General features: G+C 42.2%; 1 protein-coding gene across 1 annotated transcript; it reads left to right on the forward strand.

Moving 5' to 3' along the window:
* The first annotated feature begins 7,762 nt into the window (after window positions 1-7,762).
* On the forward strand, window positions 7,763-13,396 carry GAS1 (growth arrest specific 1). The gene has a single exon (XM_007433095.4). It carries the CDS (start codon window positions 9,146-9,148, stop codon window positions 10,106-10,108), a length of 963 nt encoding a protein of 320 aa, XP_007433157.2. The 5' UTR covers window positions 7,763-9,145; the 3' UTR covers window positions 10,109-13,396.
* Window positions 13,397-15,931: the final 2,535 nt, after the last annotated feature.

A 15,931-nucleotide genomic window follows, 5' to 3' on the forward strand; every position in this document is an offset into this window, starting at 1 on the left:
GAAGAGCCCTGAGCAAACACCTCCTTCCTCAACTAGTGCTACCAGATCCAGCCTGCAAAAATCTGGAGAATCACTTGGATGAAGTGAAGAGTTAGAATTAATCTAGATCTCTTTTCTGCACATCCAGTTGTGTTTCGGAACCCCTACCTTCCTTCGTCCTGGTCATTGGAAAGATTCACCTATAGATGTTGAAGACTTGTTTGGTGGTAATGGAAAGTTGAACCTTCTGTATAGCCACTCCTCAGTCAAATGCAATAGAGGATGTAGGCCATGTCCTACCACACTGCAATTTCTCTAGGGATTTATGAGTCACCTTAATCTCACCACTTCTAAAACTCCTACGAGGCAGAGAAGATGAAATACAGATCTCATTCTTCGTAGCAGATTGTTAGACCAACATTACATGTTCTGCAGCCAGATTTTCTTTAGCGGCCATGAGGGTACATCTTCAGGTTCTATCTGGCATACCTACAAAGTATTTAAAACTGTGCTGATTGTTAATTATGTTGTTGATGCAGAGCTAATGTAATAATGATACCCAAGGTCTGGATTTGGGGTCTATGGCCCAGAGACAAAGAAATGCACAATTTGAATTAAACACTTTACTCCATACTAACAGATTAATGTTAGTTTTCTTTCTTCCTTTAGTGATTTAGCTATTTTATTTCTGATTTTATTCACATTTTTAGATCTCTGTGTTTGTTTTTGTTATATTTTAATATTATCTTTGATTATCCAATAATAGTCAATGATCACATATAAACCTTATTTATTTACTTATTTACATAGCCACTCTTAAGGGAATTGAGGGAAATGATTTCCTTGCAGGTATTTTAGAAAGTCTTTCAAAAATTCATTATTTTGAACAAGCTTTAATTATTGATCGTTTTAATTCAAAATTTAATTGTTATTTAATAAATTATGGTTTAATGTTTTTATTATAAACTGCCATTAGGAAACAATGTAGTCAAGAATGTGAAAACGTAATAATAAATCACAAAATAAAATCTCTTCTCTTTTCTCAAGGTACAGTCCCCCATTTCTGCCCATCTATCCAGTCATCTAAGCCAAAGATCTTTTAAAGGAGATAAAAGGGGCTGGGTCGGGGGGAGGAGAAGGATGGAGGATTTTTAAAAACAGCAGTGGAATATTCCAATGATTTGGAATCTGGTGATCCTAGAAAAAGAAGTGCGAGGTCTGTTTCAAAAGCAAAAGATTGGAAAAGCTCCAGGTCCAGGCAGTGTGACCACCTCGTGTCTGAAAGCTTGTGCGCAACAACTGGCCCCCGTTTTCACGTATATTTTAAATAAATTGCTGGAGACGGGTTATGTCCCTTCTTGTTTTAAGAGCTCTATAATCATCCCAGTTCCTAAGAAATCCTCCATTAGTGAGCTGAATGACTACAGACCTGTTGCACTGACATCTGTGGTCATGAAGACCTTTGAGAGGTTAGTGTTGGCTCACTTGAAAGCCATCACGGATCCCCTGTTAGACCCACTGCAGTTTGCTTATCGTTGAAACAGGTCAGTGGATGATGCTGTTAATATGTCCTTGCACTATATTCTGCAACACCTTGAATTTCCAGAGTCTTACGCACGAGTTCTTTTTGTGGACTTCAGCTCAGCATTTAATATTATTATACCAGAAATTCTTTACAACAAACTGATCCAGCTTACTGTGCCTGACCATACCTGTAGGTGGATAATCAGTTTTCTAACAGGTAGGAAACAACACGTGAGGTTAGGCAAAACTACATCCAGTACCCGGTTAATCAGTACAGGTGCCCCTCAGGGATGCGTGCTTTCCCCACTGCTTTTCTCCCTTTATACCAATGACTGCATTTCAAAAGACTCTTCTGTTAAAATCTTGAAATATGCGGATGATACAACTGTTATTGGTCTAATTCGGAATGGAAATGAGTCAGCATATAGACGGGAGGTTCAACAACTGGCCTTGTGGTACGGTCATAACAACTTGGAATTGAATACACTTAAAACCATGGAGATGATTGTGGACTTTAGGAAGAATCCTTCTAATACTCCTCCCCTTACCATACTCGACACCCCAGTATCAGTGGTAGAGTCCTTCAAGTTCCTGGGTTCTATACTTTCCCAAGACCTGAAATGGATGCTTAACATTACAGCCATCATTAAAAAGGCACAGCAAAGGATGTTCTTCCTGCAGCAACTTAGGAAGTTTAAATTATCCCAGGAGCTCTTGGTACAGTTTTACAGGGGAATCATTGAGTCTGTTATCTGTTCCTCTATAACTGTCTGGTTTGATTCTGCAACCAAACAGGACAGACTCAGACTCCAACGGATAGTTAAGTCTGTAGAAAGGATAATTGCAACCCGCCTGCCTTCTATAGAAGAACTGTATACTGTGAGGGTCAAAAGGAGGGCAGAGAGGATATCTGCAGACTCTTCCCATCCTGTATATAAACCCTTCCAACTTCTTCCTTCAGGATGGCTCTACAGAGCACCATATGTTAAAACAACTAGATATCAGAATAGTTTTTTCCCTTGTGCCATTGCTGTTAAATACTACATGACTCGATATGTGCTGGACAGTGGCTTCTTCCTTTGAAAAAGTTATTTTACTGTGTAGTGTTATTATTTATTATTTTTCTGTTGCTATCCAAACACACTGTTGATCTTGCTGTTCATCACTGAAGACAAATTCCTTGTATATATTTTATACTTGGTCATTAAAGTATTTTGTATTTGTATTTTTGTATTGTATTTAAAAGTCCTTAGAAGCAGGGTTCCTGTTGGAATAGGACTTTGGGGCAGAAGTTCAGGAACCTAGAAAAACATATCATGTCCCTTGAATGTGGTGAGCTGGCTTCTACCATTCTGAATTAAGTCAAGCAATATTCATAACCCTCTCAAAAAGGAGCATCTTGATGACACCCAATCCCAAATCTAAAATCATGCAATTGCATCTCAACTCAGAAGCAAGTAAGAATGTTCATCAAAAATGAAATGAGATGTCTGAAAAGAAAGACAGATGTAAGCATTCAATTTCATTACTATAGCTATTTGGTGATGTCCTTATGTATCTGACCTTCAGAACTTCCTCATCATAATGTTGGCCTTAAACTGATTGAGGTTGCAGTGAACATTTATGTTCAGCCTACCTAACCTGGTGCCTTTCAGATTTGTTGGGGCTACAACTCACAGAATTCCCACCAGAGGAAGACCACTCTAGAGGTTCTGACCTCCAGAGACTATACAATAGTGTAAGTGGAAAGCTGGGCTTGAACACCAACAATTCAGCTGGAAATCATGAACTGTATTGGGTAACGTTAGTCAAAATATATCTTTCTACCTAATCTATTTTTCAGAGTTATTATGGAGATAAATAAATATATTTCTAAAGAAATATTTTCCAACAATAAAATAATAACTACTACTACTACTAATACAATTCTATAGCAAATCTCAATTAGATTTAGTATTTCTATCAGGTTATAACTCTTGGCTAGTACTAACATAGTGTATAAGATGAAGGAACCAGAGGCAAATCAATAAAAATTAGAGAGTATTTTTTATTTAGTTAATTAACTGGGCATATAGGCTGCTGAAATCACTAATGACTGTATTTACAGAAACCAGACTCAGGAATGGAATGAGATTGGAATTCAATTTTGGTTTTTTATGTCACACTTTACTAACAATAATGGAAGGTCTATTGCTGGTATAATAGGTGATTTCCATTTGCCAGTTCAAGATTATTCTTTGCAGACACATCTGGAAGGCACCAGACTGGGGAAGGCAGAGACAGACAGATATATAAGTGATAGGTAAATAAATATACAAAGTAAAAATTATTCAATTTACCAGCCATATCTTTATTACTAAAAGAAGCACAGTTATGTCACAACAAACCTTTTTAACAGTGGACATCATAGGAAGAGATAACATACATATGGGATTAACAGTGGCCAAACATTCTCATAATTCAAGACGGAATTAATTTACTTTCACTTTCTAGTATCACAGTTTGATGCTGTCTTCATTCTCCTTGTCATTTACTCTGGAAGTCATAAAATATGTGCTCCTGATTCATGAAAGAATACTAGATCTAGAAATCAGATTATTAAAAACCAGCTAAAAACTATTTGTGCATATCAGAGGTGAGCACAGTGATGTTCATGGGCACAAATGTGTGTCCACCAATTTCCTGCCTGTTTAACTTACTTTGCTTAATGTTTTTTCAATTAAAAACAAAAATAAATGGCATAATCCAAAGCAAAGCGACCACCTTTAGATTAATCTTTGTTTTTAAAGTGCCTCTAGGCTCCATCAACAATCTTAGAAAATAAAAATAGTAGGTAGCTGCAGCCCAGCGTTTTGTTTGGAAATGTACTTCCCTGCCAGGGGGGGAAAAAAAAGCAAAAAAAATGGTAGAGATTATTCTGGTGACTAGATGGGTGACACAGAACAGCCTCATTGTTTGGCCCTCTGCTATATTTGATTGACCGGCACACCCTTCATGGAAGACATTTTGTGAGAGCATCTCAAGATCCAGATACTCCCACCGATCCCAAAACATGTTGACTATCTCTGTCATCTACTGTTGGATGTAAAGAAATACATCCTATAATTGAAAGATAGTTGAAATGGCTGGTCTGCTTGAACAATGGGCACGCCTTCCACTTTTCTGCCACATGGCTTGCTGAATGGGTGATTTGATGTGCATCCCTTGAACAGTTACATTAATAGTTAAAGAATATTTGACTTCTATTCTGTTGGTAGCTTTGTTTTAGCATCATGTGTGGTCTGGTTTGCAGTTTACATTGTACGAAAGTTTATAAAGCCCAAGTCCAGTAAGAATTGAGCAATATCACTCTGTTTACCATACATGGGGTAAATACCCTCTGTAAAACTTACATTTCATATAAATAAAAATCTCATTTTCAGAAGTCAGCCAAAGAAGCAAATATGATATTTTATAAAGATATGAGAGCCATAGTGCAGAAAGAAGTCTAAAAAGAGTTTGTAAAAGCTATAACGTAATACTGTTCTCCACGATTTCTCTTCTTATGGCTGTAATAAAATACCAAAAGACAGGAAATGGTTGGAATGTACCAAAATATTACTTAAAAAGGATTTTCTCATTTCTTTTTATCATAACAAGTCAAGATTTATAGAAGAGCCGTCATGTGCTTTACAATACAGTGCAATGGTCACGTAAGCCTTTGCAATCCAAACAGCAAAAAATCTTATGGCTCCTTAATGACTAAAAAATATATTGCAGCATTAGTGTCTGCGGATAACAGCTTACTAAATTAGATATGTTGGAAGAATAAATACTCTTATGCTTGGGGATGGATAGTAGAACTGTCAAGGGTGATGATGTCACTTATTAACAGTGGCCATTCATGCAGCCATTGTCTGCTGATAACCCAGACACAGCACCTGCCAGGACCTGTTTGCTGATCACACACATGTAGCACCTGTCAAAGCACCTCAAAGCAGCAATGCCTTTTCCTGGCATCAAGTAGCTGCCCTCTACAGCTTCCATGTGATCTTTGGGGGGGGGGGAATGTTTGGTTTAACATGTTCCTGATATATTTTGCCCTCTGATATGGACCTCTGCATAGCCCTAATCAATAATGTGTCTGAGCATGGGGAAGCCTGGGGCTGACCACGCCTGGGCTTGGAAATCTGTAGGATCAGGCCTGATTAGCACTTGGATAAGAGATCACCAAAGGTTCCCACAACAAAACACATCCTGGAAAAAGGCAATGGCCAAAAAACCTACATAGTCATGTACAGTATATGTACTCAATCAGGAATTGAGCTCAGCTGGAGGGTGTCTTTACCGTCTTAAACCAATAACATTTACTGAGCTAAAACAATATATGACCCAGGAAGATGGAATCAACTTTGCCTGCCATGTGCAGTGCCTTGGAAAATGGTTGACAATTCTACTGTTTTAGAGGCACAGGAAGTTGCCAAGTCCCTATCCTTGCTTACTATCCCAACTGATGGACTATGTTGGCTTGACAGATCATAAATTGTGCAGGCACGTATTGAAACTGCTCATGAACTAAATCTTATAATACAACATAATCTCTTTTCCAATTAAATGAAAGTTGGCAGGAATTCTAACATTTAATCCAAGTGGATGAACTATTTACATTATATAATAAGTGGGTTCTACATAAGTGGATGAACTACTAATTAAAGGATATGGATGTAACTAATTATATTTCTTGTGTTTTAGTTAGGTCACTAATCCTGATTTTTGCAGGTTTAAACACGGTGCTGCTGTACTTATAATTCATGTAACACTTTAAATTGTTTTACAAATTTCCTTTCTTTTTAATTTTTCAGAGATGGCAAACTTAGGATAAGATGGTGATGGAGGCCAAAGATAGAAACTGAATCCCAGACACCTGTGGACCTTGACCTTTGTAACAGATTACACATTGTATATTATCCTACAAGGAATAAAAAATATAAACAGTGTTATACTGTGGTCAGAAAAGCCAGTGTATATAGCAGTAGAGATCTGTCTTAAAAGCTCCAGGGAACCATAACCATCACCTTCAGTCTGAAGCAGAGTAATCACACATGGACTAAGCCAGAGGCTGGACAACCATAGAGGGTCATTGTTTTGTCAATCTAAGTTTGAGAAAGACACAATTCAACGTACAATCAGCCATCTCGCATCCTCATAAGACTTGTGAAGTTAAAACGCGGAGGGTGCGTACTGTTCTCAGCTCCTTTGAAGAGCACACTTCATTTGAACGTGTAATACTGCTATGCAACAGGAACAGGGAAATTGTTATGCGATGCTCTGCCAGAGACATTACTGTACACCACTGCTTACAAAAAGGCTGTTTGAAAGGAAGCCAGAATGAGTTCGGTGGGGATTTCTCCCAAGTTAACAGGGATAGGCTGACGTCTCCCAGATCAAATTCCTGACCCAAAACACTGGGCCTCAGGTAAAATGGGCCCCTGGAGGGGCACTGAGGAAAATCTCTGTGTCTGTGAGATTGCTTCTTAAGCGTGAAAACAGATTCAGAGAGGATAGTTTGCTCATTGGGATTACTTTTGAAACAGATTCTCTCAGATTGACCCCTAATTGCAGGATAGGTCTGTGCTAACTTGAGATTTTAAGACAACTTTTATCCCACAAATTCAGGCTCCCTTTGGTTCTGGAAAATAGCTTTAGCCCTGATTTTTCTGACAGATGGAGCTGCTCCTTTCCCGGTAAAAAGCCGCCAACCTTTGACAGGCAGCAGACACTGATGCCCCTTGTGGTCAAAAGATAGTTGCAACAGTCAAAATTAAGGTCGCACCAGAAGGAACAGGCACAAAAAGAGTTCAGATGTACTAGCAGCAAAGCTGCAGGATACTGATTCCCCCCACACTCCATGTTTGCTAACCTCTTCCCTTTTTAACATATACGATTGTGAGCCCAGAGGATTGATGTGTCCTTCTTAAACCCTCCTCAAATGCGCCATTCTTCGCTTTCCACGTTTCAAAAAGGACACTCTTAAAACTGTACAGCTTCCCCAAGGAATAATTATGAACTTTGTTCAGACGCATCTCCTCTTATATACAGATCCGTTCTTCTAGCTCATATACTTTTCTTCACGGGATTCATGCAAATTGGGAGCGTGAATGTGTGAAGCTGAAGGCAACGCGGTGGTGGTGGTGGTCTTGGACTTCTGTGGTCTTGCATTCAAAGTTTTAGGGGGACTAGTTCAACGTCAGGAGAAGTTGGCAGGGAGGGGGGCAGCCCCTGACCCTGAGTGTTTATGTCTTAACAAACTTGGGCCTCCCGGATCCCCACAAAGCAACTTACACTTTCAGACCCCCGTTGAGCAGAGTGGACAGCGATCCACCTCTCTGGAAGTATTCAAAGTGAAACAAGCGTGCAGCTCTTTATTATGATGATGAGAGTTGGAAACCTTCATTTATCTTCAAGGAGCCAACCTCTTTTCTATGCCCCCTCTGGCTTAAAACGCCCTAGCAAATGTTAATCGGAGAGCAGTCCTCGCCCCGATCGCGAAGTTTCTCCTTTCTGCATCTTAGCCCCTGTAGGAAGCGGCGTGAAGGAGCTTCCTTAATAGGAGGAGGGGGTCCTCGGGGGCTGCTGTCAATCTCTTTAAGCCTTTCCTTTCAAGCTTTGAATGTGAGCAGCCCACTAGCCCCCCGCAGCCCTCCCCACTTTCTCCTACAGATCGTAAAGAAAGAAGGGGAAAAGGGGAGTTTCAACCACGGCCCGACCAATCGCAAGTCGCGCAGCAAGGAAAAGGGGCCGAGCAACTGGAGGGGGGAGTGGAGAAGAGGAGAAAGAGCGAACCAGTCGGAGAGCTCAAGCGAAGGGGGGATGTGTAATAAGGAGGAGAAGCGTTGCTAATTTTTTTTGTTTGTTTGCTTTTCCATGCATGCATAATGAGGCCAGATCAGAACACGCTGCTGCTGCCGCCGCCGTCGCCGCTGCGTGGAGAGCACTTTTGTATTTAAAGCCTCGCGACAAAAAACAGCTCCCCAAAAGTGTCTGCAAAGAGACGGAGAGCGAGGGAGAGAGAGGGAGGGAGGAACGGCGGATCGCGGGACTCGGCGGCGAGCGAAGCCGCCTCGGGAGGAAGAGAGAGTGGGAACCGCGCTGAGTCCGGCCGCCTCGTTTCTTATGCTGCCTCCGCTTGCCATAAAGGGGAAGCGTCGGCGAGCCTCAGCGCGCCTCCGGAGCCCGGCCGGGGCTCAGGGGAAGTTCAGAGCGGCGACTTGGCATGTGAGGAGATGCGCGGAGAGCGAAGAAAGAAGATCGGCATGAGGAGGGAAACCGCCGCAACGACTCAGCAGGGAGCCCATCGCCCCGCAGCTCCAGGCTCCTTTCGCCGCCTCCCGGCCTCCCCATCCCGGGAGTAAGGGGCGGAGGCTGTCGGGCTGCAAGGAGGAGAAGGCGCCGCGTTTCTGGGCTTTCTAAACGCCGTCCCCGGAGGAAGATCCCAGGCCGTGGACGGGCGCCGCGCGGATGGATTGATGAGGAAGACCCCCATGCACACCCTCGGCAGAACTTCCCCAAACTTTTCCACTGCCGGCCGCCGCCGGGCCGCCGCCACTCTCTCCGCATCCTCCCCGCTCGCCTCCCGACCACGACTGCCCTGCGGCCGCCCGCGATGGTAGCAGCCTGGCGGGGAGGAGGACGATGCCCACGGACCGTGCTGCTCCCGCGACCGGCTGCTCTGGGGCTGAGGCTGCTGCTGCTGCTGCTGCTGGGCGCCGCCTCGCCTCCGCCGGGGGCTCACGGCCGGCGCCTGATCTGCTGGCAGGCGATGCTGCAGTGCCAGGAAGAGCCGGAATGCGGCTACGCTTACAGCCAGTACTCCGAGGCGTGCGCGCCGGTGCTCATGGCCGCGGGGGACGGCTTTGCCGCCGCCGCCGCCGCGGCGTCCTCCTCCTCCTCCTCCAATAGGCGGCGGTGCCCGAGCCACTGCATCTCGGCGCTCATCCAGCTCAACCACACTAGGCAGGGCCCGGCGCTGGAGGACTGCGACTGCGACCAGGACGAGAAGTGCCGCGCCACCAAGCGCGCTATCGAGCCGTGCCTGCCGCGGACGAGCGGCGGCGCGGGCGGCGCGGGCGGCGGCGTGATCGGCTGCACGGAGGCGCGGCGGCGCTGCGACTGGGACAGCCGGTGCAGCGTGGCGCTCAGCCGCTACATGGCGTTCTGCGGCAAGCTCTTCAACGGGCTGCGCTGCACCGAGGAGTGCCGGGGCGTCATCGAGGACATGCTGGCCGTGCCCAAGGCGCTGCTGCTCAACGACTGCGTGTGCGACGGCCTGGAGCGGCCCATCTGCGAGTCGGTCAAGGAGAACATGGCTCGCCTGTGCTTCGGGGCCGACGCTCTGGGCCCCGGCAGCAGCGGCGCCTCGGACAGCGCCTCCGAGGACTACTACGAAGAGGACTACGAGGAGGAGCCCAGCCAGCCCACGAGAAATTACTTCGACGACATGGCCGCGGTCGCGGGCGGCGAGGCGGCTTTCCCACGGAAGCCCGGGGACGGCGGGACAGCCCCCGTGGCTGCCTGGACGCTGCTCTCGGTTGCCTCCATGCTGCTGCTGCTGCTGCTGCTCTCGTAGCCTTGACTTGGGAGACGCTCCTGAGGGGCGCTGGGGGCCGCCTGGGCCGTTGAAGAGCTGGGAGAGGGAGGAAAGCTGGGCTGGGCTGGGCTGGGCTGGCCGCGCGGCGCTTGGCCTGTGGGGCGTCTCTGCTGGCTAGTGAGAGCTTCTGAGAGCTTCCCCGGCTCTTTCCTCACCGCGTGGCAGGGTATCTCCCGAGCAACGTGGCAGCTTGCGAAGAGGAGTCCCCCGAAACAGGCCAGTATCCTTGAGCGTCTTGGCTGGGCTTCCCTAGTTTCATCGGTGGAGAGAAGCTCCGTGGCGCAAGTCCTCCGAGTTGGCCAGTCCCCTCGTGTGAATCTTGGCCGGGACCTTGGTTTGCTCTGTGTTCCTAGTTGGGTAAAGATCTGTCTCCCCTCGCTGTGGGCATTTTCCTCTCCTCCCTTCACTTTTAAAAATGATGCTGAAAGGGATGCTCCCATTGTGTTAAATTCCCTTTTTAATTTAGGAAAAGGGAATCTAGTACAATTATAAAGCTGTGGAATTTGTTACTGGGCCCTTCATTTACCCACACTTTTCTTTAGAAGTGTGTCCAGTTAGTGTCCAAAATTAGTATGCTTTGGAATTCAGCTGTAGGTTTTACATATATTGCACATGAGATATTTTATGAGATAATAAGAAACGTCTTGATTATGCATGTCAGGGGTGTAGATTATGCAGTGTTTATTTTGCTGTGTGCACAGACATCACCACTTGCAGCTGCCCAATTTGTACATGCAGCTAAGTGTGGCTACTTTCTTCCCACCCTGTAGGCATCCAACTAGGAAAAACACAGTATGCGTGACATACCTGTACATGTGCACTATGCAAATTGTTGCCGTTTGGCAAAGGAGTTTAAAGAACACTGTAAGCAGATTGTCTCATGGTTAAAGCCAACTTGAAAACAATAAATGTACCAATGACTGCTTTTTCCCCAAGCTGTCCACATGAAGGTAGGAAGGTTTCCTTAGAATGCTTCCAAAACTGCTGCTTTGCATAACCATTCAACAAGCTGAAGTAACGCCTACCACCCACTGTCCTGTGTTAACATTCACAGAATTCATAATGATGCTTGAAGATGCAGTTTTGATTCTTTTTAATTGGATAGGTGTGCAGGCACAGAGGGAAGAGGTTTCAGAGTTGTTTTGAAGATTCATCTGTGGTATGTTTAGGACTTTTTTGCAGAATGAAGTATGATAATTGCATGTACTTTGTTACGTTTGATGATTACATGTACTTCGGTTTTACTTTCTTGGGGCATTTCCTTGGAAGCTTTAATTAGCGATGGCTCCCAAGCTTTGTGGGCAAGTAGTAAAGATACATACATCTCTACATCCCAGTGATGATACACGAGTTCATTCTAGATGCCTGTGCTGATACCTAGGTTCGTTCTGTTTTTATTTTTTTTCCCTATAGTAATGGTTTCTCTCCCTGTCCAGTGTTTGTGGTGGTTCTTGCATCACTTAGAATTGCAATACAAAAGTTCACCAGCAAATCTCTCTTGCCTCAGCCTAGGAGAAAAAAATGCTGAACTGTTGGCTATTGAACAATGCAACCTTTGTCTCTAAAGAGCTCTGCACTGCCATCTTCAAAAGATACTTTTAAAACTCAATATGTAAAAATATCCTGAAAAGTTATATTGCCTCTAATCCTATCAGGGGACTGACCCCTGGTAAATTTTATATAAAATGTATTTAAAACTGGTTTTGTTACCAGCTGTTCTCACTTGTATATAGAATTTTATAAATTGTATACTTTGGGAATAATTTATTTTTTAAGAAATTAAAGTTTTAAATGTGCCCCACCTGGAAAAAATAATACATCTGTTATTCTTTTATTGTAAAGTGACAGATATAATTTGGAATGTTAAGGAATACAAGCAACAGTAATTCCCTAGATGAATTAAATGTACAGAGCTTTTTCAAATAGATCTGAAGTTAACTTCTGTATTGTTTGAGGGACTTATGAATTTTGTAGAATTGTATAAATGTTTCTCTGAACTTCCTTGAACATTGTATTTTTATAGAATGTGTGAAAAGGCCCTATGTTTTAAATATCTATTGATTGTGTATTTTTATGTGTAAATTAGTAAAGAGAGATTTTTAAAGAAGAGTTATGGTAAAGTTGTTTTTGAGACATTACACTGCTCTAGAGACCACTCCAAATAGGAACAGAGTGGAATATAAATGGAAATAGTTGTGAAATAAATTCATGGGATTCAGTAGTATTGCTCTGAATGTGAGCAAGTGGAGAGCTTGCCAGCTGTATCTTAAGTAGTTGTTGGTAATGGCTTGCCTTCAAAAGTATCTCCTTTCAGTAAAAATGATACAGATATGAATTATGTTAGCATAGCAACAGGTTGGTGTATGATTGGGGACAATTCCAATTCTGATTTTTGTATTTCCATAGAAGCACAGTGTTATGTCCCAGCTTTCTCATTGAAATACAGAATTTTTGTGGGTGGCAATTCATAGGAAGGCCTCTGTTTTTAGATAAGTACCAAACCCATAGTCAACTATGTAAAGAGCAACACATTTAGAATAATGTTGCTGAATTAGAACCACTTTGCAAACCGGCTCACCTTCTTTTCATGCAGAAGAGAGCAGATAGAATGAAGCATCTGTGACCAACAATGACAAGCCCGTGTCTTACACTGCCCTTAGCAGTTGTTTTGCAGCCCTCTGAAGGCTGGTTTTCTGCCAGAGCTACTGATCTACACTCAAACACCCTTAGATAAATAATTACGCTCTTAAGCTGTCTCGAGTGCTGATACACTTGACCTTGTAAATAGAAATGTTTGCAGTAAGAATAAACTCTCAGCATTTGAAAATCTTTTAAACATTAACACAAAAGAGAGAGCTTGGTCCTCGGGGGGATTGAGTTTGAACTGTGCCAAGCTAGGCACTTGCTTAAAAAAAAGAGTTTATTTATCTTGTATCCCTGCTGTTTATTTAAAACCTCTTTTTCAATGCTGTGATTGGAAGACAAGTCAGAAGATTAAAAGCTGTAACAAATAAACCTTGACTGCGGAGGAAGAAAGATCAGTAGGAGCTGTTATGCTTTCTTAGATAACATTTTTTTGGTGTGTGAAAACCATCAGACCTAATTGTTGTTAGAAGCATTTAACAAAACTGTAAATTTAGTATCTGCTGTTTCCACCACAATGCACTATATCATTCACCATTTTCTTTAGAATATTGCTGTTTTTCATTAGTCCATTGAAACTGACATTAAAATAAACAGCTCCACTTACGCGTACTGAGTTTCTAGTCTTTTAAGGATGAGCTTAAAGACTTTGCTTGATTCAGTCATAGGAAATGAGATATTTTTAAATGTCAACTTTGATGTTTGATCTGACGTAATAGTTACCCATTCCTTATAGTTTTGGGGAGAAATGAGGAAATCTGTTTGGTCCATAGATTTTCCTCAAGGAGAAAATATATCAGGGAACAGAGAACTATTTACTGGTACAGTAAACTGAAGAAGTCCTAATTTGAGAAATTCCTACCAAAAGTAGAGGCCTAGGGTAAATTTACATGGAATCTGGAATGAGGAGTCCAGAAATGTCTTCTCTGCAACTTTTTTTATTGTAAATAAAAACCAACAGGAGTTGAGCGCCATGTAGAAAAAAGATCCCAAATGATGTACTGAATGTCTTCACACTGAAATCTGTCAGTATCAACCTGGTGCATTCCAGATGTATTGGATGTCACTCCCATAATTCTCAGTCCTCATGGCTGATACTAATGGCTGAGAATTAGTAATTATAAAGTCTAGCACATCTGGAGTTCATCAAATTGGTGAGATGATCACTCTATAGACATTGATATCTATCACAGTCAATTTCCTTGTTAGCTACTTTGAGACATTTATAGATGATGACTTATAATAACACTCTAACCATAAATGGAAAAAAAGTCTGCACTTTGCTACTGAAGAATCAATTGTCCATTCAAAAATATCATATCCGTCCCTGCTCCTTAAGCAGTCTGAGTTTACACAGATTTGCTTCCATTTCTTCCAGCCCTTTCAATGTCCATGAGTACATTTATAAGAGTTGTATTATTCCAAGCAACCACAATTCAACAGTATCCTCTCCAGCAGGTGAGATTTGCCAAGAGCAGGATGTGCCTCAATGGATACCTGAGAAACAAATACAGCCCTGACTTCCTTGATGTTTACATGATTTCTGAAATATTTACAAGCTTTGACCCACCCTGACAAAATGAGTGGGGGCAAAGAATGCTTCCTCCCTGCATTTCTCTTAATACCTCCCCCCCCCCCCCCATTTCATGTAAAATAATCCACTGGATACCCTTGTGCCTCTTTTCTCCCCAGTAACCAGATTTGAATTCTCAGTGACAGTTTATTTGTCTTTGGAGGCACTTCAGTGACAAATGTTTAAGGGAGTGTGAGACAATGGTGGAGAACAAGAAGGCAGTTCATTGAACTGACAGTGACCATACAGTAAATAGAGGCAGATTCAAGCTTCACTGATCACCCAAGAGCACTGTGAGGCTTTTGTACACAAGCACAATGGATATAACATAAGGCCTCTGTTTATTTTTAACAATATATAAAAGTGTATGTAGGCAGGCATGGATCACCTGAAAATAAGTGTGAAAACCAAATGACTGGAAAGTAAAGCAAACAGTCTTAACCAATTTATTTCTGAGTTGTGAGATTAATGTAATAATAATTTATTAAACTCACATGCTGCCCAACTCTCAATGACTGGGCAGCTGTCAACAATCAAAGAAATTACAATAAAATCAATAAAACATAAAAAATGGAGATGGAGATTATTCCTTTCAAAATCACATACAATATGGAATAAGAAATCATTTTATATTTCAAACTACCTCTGCATTATATGGAGGTAGTAGTATATAGGTAACCTGAAATTGGATTTGATGCTTCCCTAGAATTAAGGTTTTTAAAATTCTGATTCCACTGCATCCTACGTGAAACTGAGTAACCTAATTCTTGTGTTCTCTGCATTTGAAAAATATTAGCCATTTAAAAATGCAAATATGGTATATTTTTGCAAAGCACCAGTAGTTTTCTACTGGAAGGATATATAGCTCTTAGGAAAACATGACTATATTCATTTTAACACTGATCATTGATTTTCAGTACATCTTCCTTTCAAACAACATAAACTGCCTTAATTGGGAGTTTTGTATTAAATAAAGGCCTGAGTTTAGTTATATTCTGATGATCAGCAATCTGGTAACCAGCTGGCAAAACTTCAAAAATGGGCTATGGGCAGTTTCAGGAAGCCTTTCTTACGGTTTCATGTATGTTGAGTTGGGTACATCATATAGCACAATACTTAATTCAATGCGAGGGAATGCTGGATAGACAGCATGTTTCAATATGCCTTGTCCCTATGGTGGAATACAGGATCATGTACATCATAAAGAAGAAGATAGGAGGAAGTACATCTGTGTGTGTACATATACTACAGAAGAAAAGCAGTTAATGTAAAACTTAACATAGGATAAGAAGTAAAGATGAAAGGGGTATATGTGAATACAGGCCTACTGTATTTTACTTGAAGAATTGGATGGAGTAGACAGTTGAAAAGCCTCACACTGACAAAAGTAATGCAGTATTAGCATAAATACTTGCTAAGGAATCCATTTAATCAATTTCTCAAATAATGGAATGATCTACTACAAAATAGTGAACTGTATACACTATATTTTGGCACAAAGATGGTCATTCTCCCAGTAGTAACCAGGGACTCTAAATAAATGATTTCAACAACGTTTTATTAAAGGAGGACAAGAGCCCTCAAGC

The sequence above is a fragment of the Python bivittatus genome, unplaced genomic scaffold (assembly GCF_059951505.1).
Source record: "Python bivittatus isolate LINGU-HERP-01145 unplaced genomic scaffold, Pbiv_v1 ctg000850_np1212, whole genome shotgun sequence".
In the NCBI taxonomy this organism is placed as follows: Eukaryota; Metazoa; Chordata; class Lepidosauria; order Squamata; family Pythonidae; genus Python; species Python bivittatus.